Source organism: Nanorana parkeri, unplaced genomic scaffold, assembly GCF_000935625.1.
Source record: "Nanorana parkeri isolate BGI_ZX_2015 unplaced genomic scaffold, ASM93562v1 scaffold259, whole genome shotgun sequence".
Taxonomy (NCBI): Eukaryota; Metazoa; Chordata; class Amphibia; order Anura; family Dicroglossidae; genus Nanorana; species Nanorana parkeri.
The window spans coordinates 996,265-1,010,898 of NW_017306527.1; the positions used below are offsets into that span (position 1 = coordinate 996,265).

The 14,634-nt window shown below is 37.4% G+C and overlaps 1 protein-coding gene across 2 annotated transcripts in view; it reads left to right on the forward strand.

Annotated features, from left to right (window-relative positions):
* PDE7B (phosphodiesterase 7B) overlaps positions 1 to 6,016 on the forward strand; it is a 251,668-nt gene extending 245,652 nt beyond the window's left edge. For both annotated transcript variants that reach the window (XM_018556951.1, XM_018556950.1), the window contains 2 exons: positions 1,588 to 1,668; positions 4,793 to 6,016. In XM_018556951.1, coding sequence (XP_018412453.1) covers positions 1,588 to 1,668; positions 4,793 to 5,007 — 296 coding nt within the window. In that variant the 3' untranslated portion in view covers positions 5,008 to 6,016. The remainder of the gene's footprint in view (positions 1 to 1,587; positions 1,669 to 4,792) is intronic.
* The last annotated feature ends 8,618 nt before the right edge of the window (positions 6,017 to 14,634 follow it).

Consider the following 14,634-nt stretch of genomic DNA (forward strand, 5'->3'; position numbering starts at 1 on the left):
CCATCATTTACTGCCAAGGACGGTATATTATTAACGGTCACAATTAACCATTACAAACTAATACTATGTAAATAAATGCCGGTTTCCTCGGTAAATCCCGTCTGTACGTAAGCGCAGATACTGGGTCGGCGTTCTCGACAGAACACCACACTAAAATTGCTGGGGAACTCGGCAGCCTTCCTGTTAACCATGCGGTGCCATGGCAAAAAAACTTCATGGTTTCTTGCACCGGGGCTCTGAAGGTTCTAGTTACGCCTCTGCCGATACTAGTATCGGTATCAGGACATCCCTAACAAAAATATATGCTGTGTAGAGTGCAGGAGTCCTAACTCCTGAAAAACATGTTCTGTAGAGTTCAGGAGTCCTAACTGCAAAAAATATGTTGTGTAGAGTGCAGGAGTTCTGGCACCAAAAATATATGTTCTATAGGGTGCAGGAGTCCTGACTGCAAAAATATATGTTCCGTACAGTGCAGGAGTCCTGACACCAAAAATATATGATCTGTAGAGTGCAAGAGTCCTAACTCCAGAAATATATGTTTTGTGGAGTGCAAGAGTCTTAACACCAAAATATATGTTCTGTAGGTTGCAGGAGTCCTAACTCCAGCAATATATGATCTGTAGAGTGCAAGAGTCCTGACACCAAAAATATATGTTCTGTAGAGTGCAGGAGTCGTGACGCTAAAATTATCAGGGTTATTCACTGAAGGGTGAAGAGTTTGGAGAAGGCAGGAGAAGTGAACAATCTAGGCCAAAATAGCTGATTTTGAAAAATTCTCCAATTCACCTCACTATCCAGTTTAGCTATGTTGTCCTAGATTGTTCACTTCTCCTATCTTTTCCAAACTCTTCACCCTTTAGTGAACAACCTTCTATATGTTCTGTAGAGTGCAAGAGTCCCAACTCAAAAAATATATTTATGGAGTTAGTAATCATATATGCATGAGAACTTTTCTTATGCAAACCTTCTATGAACAGGGCTGAGGAAGGTTAACCTGACCTTTGTAACAGATACACCAATACACATAGGGAAAACATTGATAAGAGTTATTACAAACCTGCTGGAACATTTCTTGGGTTCTCCTGATAAGGCAAAATGCATTGTTTTCTATGGTTTTTATGCCTTGGGTGGTTGTCCAGTTTTATGTGATTATATTGGCCCCTCAAAAATCGGGTCCTATATAGCTCACACATAGAATTTCAAATTACATTTTCTGTTAAATTGTTATATTAGGTCCAAATTAAAACATAGGAAAAGATCACCTCCACCTGAAATTAATGTCATTGTTTGGGGGTGGTGAGAGGGGGTTTGCTGTCCTGGGTTCAGCATATCAGAGTATATTTGTGGCAAGCTTAGGTCTTAATTTAAACATAAGAGGCCCAATTTGCAAGACTAACACAGTCCTTGTGCTAAAGCCTTGTGAATGAAGCTTTTCATATGTGGAGATAAACAGTGTGGAGACTAGGTCTGCTTAATTACAACACAAAACCAGGAAAGAAGTAGTTTTCTGTTATATAACTATTGAATTTTATTTTTGCCATTATCTAGTGTCTGGAAATTAAGTTTGCTTTTGTATGTGTCTCATAGGAGATCTTGAGCGGAAATTTGGTCTGGAAATAAGCCCGCTTTGCAGCCAACAAAAAGACTCAATACCTAGCATACAAGTTGGTGAGTGTGCCAAGTTCATTTCCACTTGTTGGAGAATTTTGCTGTAATAGTACTACCGGTATTTGTTTCCTTTTTACCCAAAAGCCTCCAGAATGAATTGATATTGGCTGTTTTCTGGTAATATGTGGACATTATTTAGACTTTCAGTGATGTATAATATATTCTATAACGCGACTACCAGGATCACTAGAGGAAGGAGACAACGGCAGGACGGACAAAGAATTAAATGTTGAATACTTCAGTTCTCCCAGTGTAGTGATACATTTATGCAGAACTGTCTTTAAAACGAATACCCTATTCAGTTAAAGATTGATTATGAAGTCTAGTAGAGTCACTTCCTAACATACATAAACAAAATATTGATATCATCTATGTTTAAGGGGATTTGGCAGGGTGCAGAGCAGATGTAAGTATGGTACTGAAAGCAGTGAAATGTCTGAGATTATTCCTGTAAGTTCAAAATCAACTATTCACAGGTGTGTGTGTGTGTGTGTGTAAAACATGAATATAATTATTTTAATATTATATTGTTTAGGTAATTTTATAAGGAGCGGTATTCCACCTCATGAAAGGATTCATAGACCAGTCCACCCAGTGATATTTTAACTATACATGGAGCTTAGAAAGCTTTTCCATGTTCAATTTCCTTCTGGTGAATTCTCTATAATATAAAATAAATTGAAAATGCATCAGGGAGAGAAGTATCCCATCCTAATAGACACAGTGGGTGGGTTGACCCAGGAACTCAAACGAAGAAATCTCAACATTAGTCATTAAGCAACATAAGAGACTGTCTGGAAGTTTAACTATCCCTTTACCAAAAATGTAAAATGCGAGTTTCGGTCGAACTGATCTTTTAAAGATACTATTCAGGGAGACATCAAATGTATTTATATTTTTACATTTCAGGACACTTGTCTGCAGACTGTCAGTGTTCAGCAGTGTCCAAGAACCTCTGTTCAGCAGTGTCCAAGAACCTCTGTTCCTTAACCCGCAAATACTCATGAAACGAAACATACTCACTGAAAACATACACATGAGCTACATTAAAGCATGCTGCAGAGAAACGTTGTTCTAAATAGTTATGCCACTGATCATTCAGAAAGAATATGTTTACACCACTGATCTGCAGCCAATATAATCGCCTAGAATCATTATGCCCAAGGACTGGTAGACCCAAAAGGTAGGCTTGGTACACAGCACACTATGCCTAGTAAGATGCAGTCCTGTCCTGAGACACTCTCAATGCACTGCTCAATCTGGCTGCAATTCATACTCAAGGTAATAAAACTGAACAGACTTTTTTACGTTAACATAATGTCAGTCTTTCCAACTGTGGATAACATTTCAGTTAACTAAATGATTACCTTAGAGTTGCTCTTTAGAACTTAGGATACAGTTCAAATAAATTTTCATGTGTTCATACATGAGGTGTGTGTTTTCTAGGTAGAAAGGGTACATTCAAATTAGGTCACCACACTATTTCCTTAAAGTTGCCCCCCCCTTGGGCTTAATTTACATTATTTGTGGATGTTCTTTATGTCAAGCATCAACGTGTGGGATCGTCACGGAAACAACAACTTTACAGAGAATTACCCCATTCCATAGGGCCTGTTGCCCTACTATGGTCTCCACTCCTCTACATGTCCCGCATTGTGACCTGGCACTTCCGGGTGTGAAGGTCCAAACCATATGCATGTCACCACTTGCACATTACATCTATGTGCTATACTACCCATGCTGTAGTGATATTATATGTAACATCCACTGCCATACTGCTTGCTATGCTCTTTTGTTGATACTCTTCAATAAGTGTTTTATACTGTAAAACAATAAAAACTTTTGATTTGATAAAATGAGGTCACCACACTTGTATTTAAATGAGAAGTACAAGTCCCTCTGCCGTGGTGGATTCTCCATTCACAGATTCTATCAAAGCAACTGTGATGGATAACGATGGGTGACTTCAAGTTCAAAAAGGAGCAGATTAATAAGATTCAGGTAACTAGGGGGGCAGGAGGGGGGTGAGGGGTTTGTGATTTGAGCATGTTTCTTGTCACATCCTAAATATGGGTGTATCATGAAACATGGTCCGAAAGGTAAACTTTAAACCCTTTTAGTGTAGTGTAATTTACATCTATAGCAGATGCGCTTTATTTTAAAAATTCTGCTTGCAGAATTAAAAAATATTCTGGATGAAAATGCAGAGATGTAAACAGCACCATTGGCTGAAATGACACATACGTTATCATGTACTTTGTGCAGAGTTTCACATTCATTAAACCGCACCAAAATTGTTCAAGTGTAACTAGGACCTAAAGAGCTACTAAAATGACCTGTAAAGTTACAATAACAGTGTTTTTAATATCTATGTACCGTTGTTAGTATAGTCAACTCATGACCGATATTTTAACAGCCTGACTAGTAAAATAGGATTTAGTACAACTGGGCAGGAACGTAAAGGATGCAGTTGGAAGACCTTTTTTTTTAGAAAAAGTAGCAGCTATATAGTTGAATCCTTAAACAAAATGCAACAATTCCACAAAGCAGTATATGTTTTGCATGATCATGCCGTAAATATTTGCAAATATATCGAAGTCAAAATTGTTTGTACCTGCTTAGTCTTCAATATGTATGTAAAATCCCACTTGCAAACCGGACATCCAAAATATTTAGTTGTCGGCATATAAGTTATGATGTCCCTTACAGTGATGTGAATCCCAGCATCGCAGGACCCCTAGCATAGCCTTTTTTCTTACTGTTCTGCAGATCATGTACTTGCTGTAGTCACAGCACTATCTAGTGGCCGAGTAGGAAAGAGAGTACAAGTTTCATCTGTTAGTACTTAGAGCTGCCTGCAGTGATTTGCAGAGGTGGAGAGGGAACCACCGATTAATCTTGGATTTTGGACATTTCCTCCATCTCATTGAGAGTTATGTGAACCCCAGAACAGCACATGTTTTACATAGAGCGGGTTGGTATTTCGTTAATATGTCAGTGGGATTTTGTTAAGCAGATAGTGTAGATATAAACACTGCTTCCTAGAGATCTTCATGAACAAATCTTAAATTGTTATACACTAAATTTTACATCACAAACTCTTTTTACTATCTATTGTCCACAGGCTTCATAACCTACATCGCAGAGCCATTGTTTGTGGAGTGGGCAAGATTTACTGGAGACACTCCTCTATCTGTAAATATGCTAAATCACCTCAGGAAGAACAAGGCCAAATGGAGGGCCCTTTTACACAAGCAACACAGCAAGAGCAATGACTGCCTGGTACCAGTAACCGAAGGCAAAGGAGATCAAAAGATCAGTGAAGGAGGAGCCCTCTAGTGACCATCTCTTACCTGTAGCATTGCTGTTCTTTTACTTGCTCCTTTCAGTGAAGAGGGATACATATAACGCTCAGTTGGGCTGCTGCTGCTTTTGACGGCAGGTTTAAGGAAAGTCAGAAGGAAGCAGAGCATAGATATTTCAGCGGGGGTGGAAATCCATTGCCCGCAGTCTGGTATCCTGCTATATCAGCCCTTTCCAGTATTTCTGTCTTATCTCAGTATGAGCGAGACCAGCAACCCTAATTTCCAATGAAGAAACCGACAGTTGGAGCAGGAGGACTCAGATTTGTGGATTTCACTGAAACACTTTGAAAGCAGAGTGTGTCATTTGCAGAGTTATGTAGCAGGGTTGGCACTTTTTACTACTTTTTAGAGCTTTTTGCAGCTGCTCCCATCCTTTGGAGGACCATCCATACATGTTGCAAAAGTAAATACAACACACTAAACAAAAACCACACAAGAACACCAGCATCAACTGGACTCAGAAAAGATCTGTCCAAGAAGACAACTTTGTATTGTTGATACCTAAAGGATCACAAACAAGATACTCTTTTATTTTTACATTTTGTACTCAATAGATAAGAACAAACTATTTGATTGAAGCACTACCAACACTATACTACAAAACCTAAAGACACTTGTGAACATTTTTACACCACTTTGGATTTAACAAGTAGAGTGATCTCAGAAATTGTGTCCACAGAGACTGTTGCATGGACATGTTTGGCTCTTAACCAGGCATGTCCACTGTATCCTTGGTGTGACAGAGGGTTTATAAATATATTTGTAACAGGTTTATTGTTGCATCTGTACATTTTCTGTAAATATTAAGCTACTGACTCCATGCCAAATTACTGACGCAGCGAGGTTCTTATACCCAGATATTGGCACTGTGAACAGAAAACTGTTACTTTTAATTATAAAAAAAAAAATACTATAGCATTTGTAAATATGGTTCATAGACTATTTCTAAAAGAGTGCTCATTTGCAGATAAAGGCCTTAAATTGTAACTTGTCATGTTTCAGTTGTATTATCCACGTAATTCACTATGCCTTTTGTCAAAGCGCCACACTTTCTATAACAGTAGTCACTATAAAACGAACGGATGGTATATCAATCTCTATACTTCACAAGCATTCCTAAACGAATACAATCTACAGCTCCCAGGATTAAAAGACCTTAAATAACTCCAGCTGACCATCAGCCTAGGTCTTGAACAAAAATGACCTTTAGTTTTAGCTGTTCTGATTAACAATACAATGCAGCCTACAAGACAAACAGATACAAGTACCTCTGCAGAACTAGTATGTCATTATATACTGTAGCTGCTGTATTGTAACCTGCTAATAGTACAGTTCATAGTTGCATCAACATCTGTTACCCTATAGGTCACACCATCATTCTTGTGAGAGCAACCAAAGCCAGTGTATTCAGACTATGTCATGACTTGTCATGCTGAATCATTCATTAGTGGAAAAGTGGTGAATTTCAAGCCACGGCAGAATGTACAAAAAATAGTCATCTGTTCAGTGATATCATTACAATGTGCAGTTAGTTTATTATTTCATTATCAATTGCAACATAGGTCCTTCAGTTAGTAAGCCATACAAATCGTTTCTATTCTGAATGACAATGTAAACAAAGCAAAATCATTTGTTGTATGATTTAGTGTCACATACCATATGTGTTTATATTATTTTGTGATATGGTTAATGGTCACTTTTTAGTTTCAGCGGTAGTAATATAATACTTTTGTACATTAATGATATTTCTGCCATTTATGTGAGGCATATCTCCTTATTTGTATGCACGGTGTCTAAGGTAATTATTGGAATATTTAGATTTTTCGAATGCGAAATCGATGATATGCTGTCAATCCCCAGGAAACAGGAAGAAGTGTACATAACCCTTAAAATTAATATCAAAGTTTTGCATTCCTTTTTTTTATTAAGGCCACTGTACTGTCTTTTTCTACCAAATACTTGGTGAGCTTGCCAGTTCCCGTATCTCCCGCCTGCATTCTGACCGCGGAAGCAGATCTGTGCTGGCTTAGTCAGTTTTGACCATGAGCTTGCTGATGGGAGATACAAGATGCCATGCCTGTAGTCCCATAGTCAGCGTTAAGGCCATGCCCAGAGCCATCCTTTTAATAAGGCAGTCTGAGGCTGATGCCTCAGTCTGCATCTCTTTTGGTCATGTGGGGGGTGGCAGGCAGAACAGTATGGTCGCTCTGCTGCACAATGTTTGCAGTATGCATGCAACCCCCTTTTTAGCCAGAGTGTCCCAGCTTGCTAAGAGCTGGGCAGGGAGATGTGAAAGGGCCATACATATCTCCTCGCTCAGGCAATAGAGACATGCACCCACACTGAGAAAGAGGGACAAGCAAGGAGGCTGTGTGATCACATGACCGTGGAATAAAATTCATATAAAACTCATAAAACAAGGTAGATACATCTTTAAAGGTTTTTTTGGGGTGCAGTTTGGTTGTTTTATTAGGATACTGCCCTATGTCATTTCCTTTACCAAAATGATATGATTTACAAATATTTATTACTATTCTTTTAGCTTTATTATCATTGCAAAAGCAGCCAGGTGACTGCATAGCTTTTAAAATACGGTAACTGTATTACAATGTAAAAATGAAACTTGATTCATTTACCTGTGATCTGGAAGCTACTTTTACATTAATAGACCAGATCTAAGAAGGGGTATGGAAGTAATGACTCCATTTCACAAATGTGTTTGATAAAGTTGAACAGTAAAAGCTTAAAAAAAGAAAAAAAATTTAAAAAGGGCATGTGTACACATTTTACTTCAGTCATAGGGAAAATTGCAGTGCTGAATGATCAGTTCAGGAAGAAATGGCCTTGTCAAGCTTCTGTTCTGATATTCAGATGCAATGATTGTCACCCTAAAACAACGCATTATGCTTAATGCATATAACTTCATAATGATCAAACAATTCCAAAGATCAAAAATAATTGGTACTGTCACTTACACTTATTTCTAAAAGAAAGGCATAGAAAAATATATCTTACATTTCTTTGTGTTTTCTTCCATCACTGGATGCAGAACAAGATGAAGTCCTCTACTTCTTAGAAGACTCTTTAAGCGTAACAGTGAATATAAGTCATTTACAAAGGAAAAAAGTTCCCCCTTATAGGGTCAGTTCACACCCGATGCATTGGGCTGCGCTTGGCATCCTTGCCCATCGCAGTTCTAATGGATATACAAGACAATTTGCTTGATGGGGGTGTGCTCTGAAAAGATTACCACACTGCAGCATGTTGAGACACACTACACCACATCGCAATGTGCTGAGGTGAATAGAACTGAATGAAATTACATTTCAATAAAGTTAGAAAAAAAAAAGGTAAACAGTGTGATGCGCTAAAATCAGTGCATTGCACTGCTTCTTACACAGCATACACCATCAGCGACGCAGTAGTGATTCCTGCTGGTGTGAATGGATACTAATTACAGATGTCAGTCTCTTTCTGCACCTGAGTATAAAATTGAGCAACACCTCGGACAAAACATGTGAGAAAGGCTTCGTCCCATGCTGAGTCTGACATAGATATACAAGCACAGTTTGCTTTCATTTATAAAAGAAGATTTTGTTTTGGGCAGCATCATTTGCACAAGATTCAAGATATACTGGTACATACAGTACATACAGTAACTGAACATAAAAAGTATTTTAAAATGTACATATCCTTGAATAGATCAAGCCTCATCCGATACTTGAAATAAAACACTTTTTTGTTGTAAGTGTGCTGTGAACATTTCTACAAGCACATGAAAAATAAGAAACATGCCTAGATGCAGCTGGGAATAGCAGTTTAATGTAGTTTAATTAAGTAGAATTTAATGAAAGGCAAACTGCTGTGTTGCTTTAAGTACAGATTACAAATTGCAACTTCTACTGGTCTTTTGTATATAAGTTAATATGATTGGCTTGTTTAAAGAGGAACCTAAGTAATTTGGCCCCCAGATGTTCTTACCATAATGTGCAAGTATGCACAGCACTATTGTTACCAGGTCCCCTCCCCATGCTTAAGTAGGATATACATAGTTAGAATTTCGAACAAACAAAATCAATTTTGGAACATTTGTTCAACTTTCTAAGCATTGATGTGGTCAAATCGATGATCATTTTTGACCGCAGTGATGAAAGAAATTCGAAGGAGCATGTTGGAAATTTGTTCTCGATTGAGCCAAATTCTAAGAGTGAATTTGGTTTTCGTTCGGGAAATTCCATTCATTCCAAAATCAAATGTTAAAGGAAAACAAAAATCAAATTAAATTTTGAACGACAATCACCAAGCCTCTGATGGCATTATCGAACGCTCCAACTGGCTTTTTCGTGAGAACGTTCATGCAAAAATCTACCCGTGTATACCCTTCTTAAGTGTTTTTGCTTATACTTACCTAAATGACAGCTTCACAGAGATCTTCCCTTTGTGAGTAGCACAACTCAATCTCTCCTCCAAAATCTTCCTAGTAGATTCTAGTTTGCATTCTGCAAACTCCATCACCAGCCAGATCCCATTACATTGAAGTCAAATGGCAAAACAAATGTGTTATGGTCACAATGCAGAGCTGGACAGATTTTGAATTAGGGGTCTATTTTAAAACATTTTCATAGCTTATTCGTCCAGTGAGACTGCAGGTACATCCGTTCTGTGCAGGTTTAACAGCTGTTGTGAAAATGGGGTAAAAAACAAATGCTCTTAGTGTAATTTCTCTTCTAGTCGAAAGCTCTTCAATAGGTAAATGAATACAGAACAGAGTGAATGGGAAAAATACTGCAATATGGCCATTAAATGGAGCTAAGGGTCAGAAAAAATAAATACTTGTTAGTATAGAGATACAATTCAAGAAAACGCTGGAGAGAATGACCATTGTTATCTCTGTAGTATCAATAGTTACATTTATATGCTCATTCCCTTCAGCAGTCTCTATAATTGCAACACTAAGTATTTTTCCCCATAGTTTTCCTAAAGGTCACGGGAAGACATATACCAGCGTCCTCCCGTGACCCAAAGCTCAGCTCGTGGTATGCTGAGACCGCCGCAGCCGGGATGGATCCCCACAATGCTGTCGAGATCCACCCAGCTGCGTGAATGACAGCTGGCTCTGCCTATCTGTATTTGCCCCCTCCCCGTCTCTTCCTCCAGTTGGCACAGGAGGATCGGAGCGGGGAGGGGGGCAATCCCTGACTGACAGTCACGGCTCTCTGCAGGGAGATGATCGAGATGTGTTTGTTCGCTCACTTCCCGATCTATTGAGTGATTTTGACTCACCTCATAGTTCGGAAAATTTGGCTAGTTGAGAAATTACAAGAACATTCCTTTTTGCCCCTTTCTCACAACAACTGGTTAACTATCACAAAACATATTTACATGCAGAATTGCTGGACGAATAAGCTATGCATATTTTTTTTATTAATAGACCCCTTAGTATCACTGAACAAACTTACAGTAATGTTCTCTGTGGAGCTGCTATATAACCTATTGCAAAAACCGAAGGAGGGGTACCAGCTAGGACAGTGTATTAACAAAAGTATTTTTTAGACTTTGTATAAAATATGGATACTGGTGCAATTTAAGTAAAAAGCTTTGGGTCCCAGATGTTCATATATTACAATTGATCATTAAAGCGGCACTCCAGTCATACAGCTAACTATACAGTTTAAATAAATATATAATTACTGTGTTACCTGTCAAACCATTCATAATTGTATAGAGCTAGTCTTGTGATTTACACACAGCCAGGTAGGTGTCACATCTAAGTCTTCAGCCTGTTCACTGGATAATAAATCAACATCATCAGCGCTGTCCAATGAGCAGCAAAGCTGGACCAGTATATCTCAGTATAACTCCACATCTTAAAAAAACAGCAAAGGTTTAATATCACTTTAACATGTATATCTCAAACAAATTTGAAAACACCACATATTCCCTTTAATCCCCTAGTATAGGTTTTGCTTTGCTCAACCAAATGGCTCACAGATTAACCAGGATATTTCATATTTCCACAAGAAATTTTAAAATAAAATGATACGATAATATGGATCCCCGATATGGTATAATAGACATGAGTGGCTTGATCACATTCAGAACAATTATCCCCAACCAAAAAAACTAATCTTGAGAAGTAATGAAATTATTATTACTGTTTGACGTTTAATTTTTAGAATCACATTAACTTGTAAACTTGGAAATTATTATATTGTTTTAATACACCTTCAGTCATTCCAATTTTAGTAAGTTGACTGCTAGCAATTGTAATTGCGTTTTTCATTATACATATATAAATGAAGGCAAGTGAGATTATCTAGGTTTTGAAGAATAATTATGAAGTATAACTATTGCCGAAACTTATCACTTTGGATGGAGTAGCGAATAGCTAAAAAAAACCCTGTCTGGCTTTTTTTGCAGTCTCTGCATCAATGAGGAAATTTCCCTTCAATTTCTGTTCTGTAGATAAAATAGTGAGTGATAGAAAATACATCAAAAGTGAGGGAAATGTCCTTTTAGACCACTGTCAGTGGAAAAAAAGGGACTCCACTGGAAGATTCTTGTTCTGGTGGCAACTGAAATTGTGGTTTATCCCTTACTTTCAGTCCTGGTGACAATAGTCTCCAGAGAAAACTGAGAATGTTAATCTCCCTAACATGGACACAGACACCACTAAAGGCCTGACAGCGGTTCTAACCACTCACACCTCTATATCGAAATGTAAAAAAAAGTTTTGCCTTTAGATACAATTTGATGTATTATTGGTTGTTTGTTAGTTATAAACATCTCAGTATGACTATATGTGCCCATAAACACCATATACAATTACTTGACCTATTCATTGTTGGACAGCAATATGCTTAATGCATTAGGCCAGTGATGGGACTACCTCCTTGGGGTTCATTACAGCCTCCTACCCTCCTTCTATAAGAAACCTTTTCAGTGGTCTGTAACAGGGAACTCCTGGGTTTGTACAGATACTGTAGAAGGATCCACAATTCTGTAGATCAATGGTAGGCGGTGCTTGCAGTTCACATTATACTGCAGGTATTGCCTGCCTCAGACCTTGAAGTGCTGGGTATGCTTTACATCCACAGCCTTCAGCCCCCACATTAGTCATATTAGATAATTCAGCATAATAGAGAATAGGAACAGAGCATAATGTACTGAGCCAAGATGAATGATATCCAGCATAATGTTCCCGTGATTTCAGTGGCATTATAACAGCAGCTTGGCCCTAACAGGCAGGTGTTTTGTTACTATTAGATTTGAAAATGAAAAGGGCTATGTTTGTTTCACATTAGAAAATGTGCTTTAACAACAAAAAGTGTGATTGGTTGAGCTTAAATCCATGGACTATGTTTAAAATGGGTTTTAGACAGCTTTAAAAAGAAAATGTATTTTCCTAATTATTATATATTATTAAGAAAAAAAACATGTGCACATAAAATATAAACTATATTTCTTCAGAGACTTCAGATTATATTAATAAAAAGGTGATTTTGCACATTTACATATCACTTTCTTATGACAACTTTCATTCTTTGTTAAACATGGGCACTCAATGTCTGTAAAGAAAATAAATATTCGTAATATTAAAAATAGTTTTTATAAATCTCGTTTTATAATACTTTTGCAGTTTGCTGGATGTAAAATATAACCAATTTTCTGATGCTATGCACTCATGGGTGTCACTTCAGTAGGTCACTTTCATTCACAACTTTGATGTGTCTGGATGAAAAGCGCTTACCAGCCCAGGGATCAGTAATGCCTTTGATGACACCAGTGGAGGCTTTTTTTAGTGGAGTGCTGGGTTTAAAAATTAATATAGAGTTTTTAGAAAGTAAGTGTCTGGGTTATAAATAGCAGAAGATTAGATTCCTACTGTCTGTGTCAGAGAAAGAAGATCAAATAAACTGTTTGAATGGTTGCTTTATTGAACACAGACACTTCTATTTAGTCAAATCATTTTTTTTTTAAATCAGCACATGGTTGCTTTTAGAAGGAACGGGGAGATATTAGGGCATGTGCATGAACGGATGTTTACTAATAGGAAATAAGAATGTTAGTGAACCTGTCACCATTTTTGTTTCACCTTGCAGTAAAATATTAATACTTATCTCTATGGCAAGCAGTGTTGCCAATGTTCACCCTCTTGAAAAGCTAAAGCCACTAAATAATCTTGTGCTTAGTCCCCGTTGAGCACTATTCAATCTGCCATTATTACTGTGCATACCTCCCAACCTTTTGAGATGAGAAAGAGGGGAACTTTTCAGCACAATGTATTTAGGCAATGGACATGCCCTCAGTTACATATAGGGAATGGAAACACCACCAAATATATATAGGCAATGGACACACCCCTTCTACGTCCCATGTTACATATAGGCAATGGACATACTCCTCAGCTATGTAGACCATTAAGAATTAATATGCCAAAAACCATTACTTTTTCATTTTTTTCAAAACAGCAAACAAGATAATTAAGAGATAGGATGAAGTGTAGGATAACTTTTTTGGTAGTTAAATAGAACCTTTAAATAAATATCTATATATCAGACTAAAAAGAGGGACAACTGAGGAGGTAAGAGGGACAGAGGGATCTGGTTCCAAATGAAGGACATTCCCATTATTTGAGGGATGGTTGTGAGGTATAACTGTGTCCTGTAGTGACATAGGTGTCGGCAGAAGGAACCACAGAGTGCAGAGGTAAGTATTAACCTTCTTTTATTGCAGGCTGCTCTTTATAAAAACTGTGGCCACCAGGTCACTTTATTGCACACATTTTTTGTAGTGGGGCAGTGTTCTGCACCTCTCTAAGCATTGTAAAAAAGATTGGGGTGTGGGTTAGGTTGCAGTGATCCCAAATTATAATGACGTGTCTACTAAGGAAGGTAGCTCTGCCACAATAGTTCTTGTCTTTTGTAATAGAACAATACAGGGACACTGATATATGTGAAATTTCTGGTAATCACTTCAGAGAAAGATCCATCTTTCTGTATTATATCATTTCTTGTATTTCTAGATTTTACACTATGAAATAAAACAACTTTTACTCTTATTAGTCAGTAGATTAGTAGATCACTAATAACAGTAGTGCCAAAGATTTCATACATATTTATTCATGAAAGCACTGCAATTTTATCATTAAAACAACAAACTTCTGTAGCTTTAAATGGAAAGGGGTCATAAATGAAGTCAGTGGGTGTTGTCAATAACCCCACTTTTTCTAGGTGACATGAGTTAAAATCCATGAGTTGCCACCATGCTTTTCACTTGTGGTTTAACCATTTTATAAAACGTACCATTGATGTGAAATGGTAAGCACAAGAGAACAAAAAAGAAATATGAAACATGAGACATATCATAAGGTAGGTGCATGATTGAAGTCATCAATTTAAGGTCCAAAATGGCTTTTGATGACAATAAAGCAGCGGTCGCCAACCTTTCTGATCTCATGGACCACTAAATTCATAATTTTAAATCCCGCGGACCACTAATATAAATTAAAATATATATATATATAGTCTCATATTTTTTGTTTCCTCATATATAAATATATTCTCATATGTGTGTACGTATATATATATATATATATATA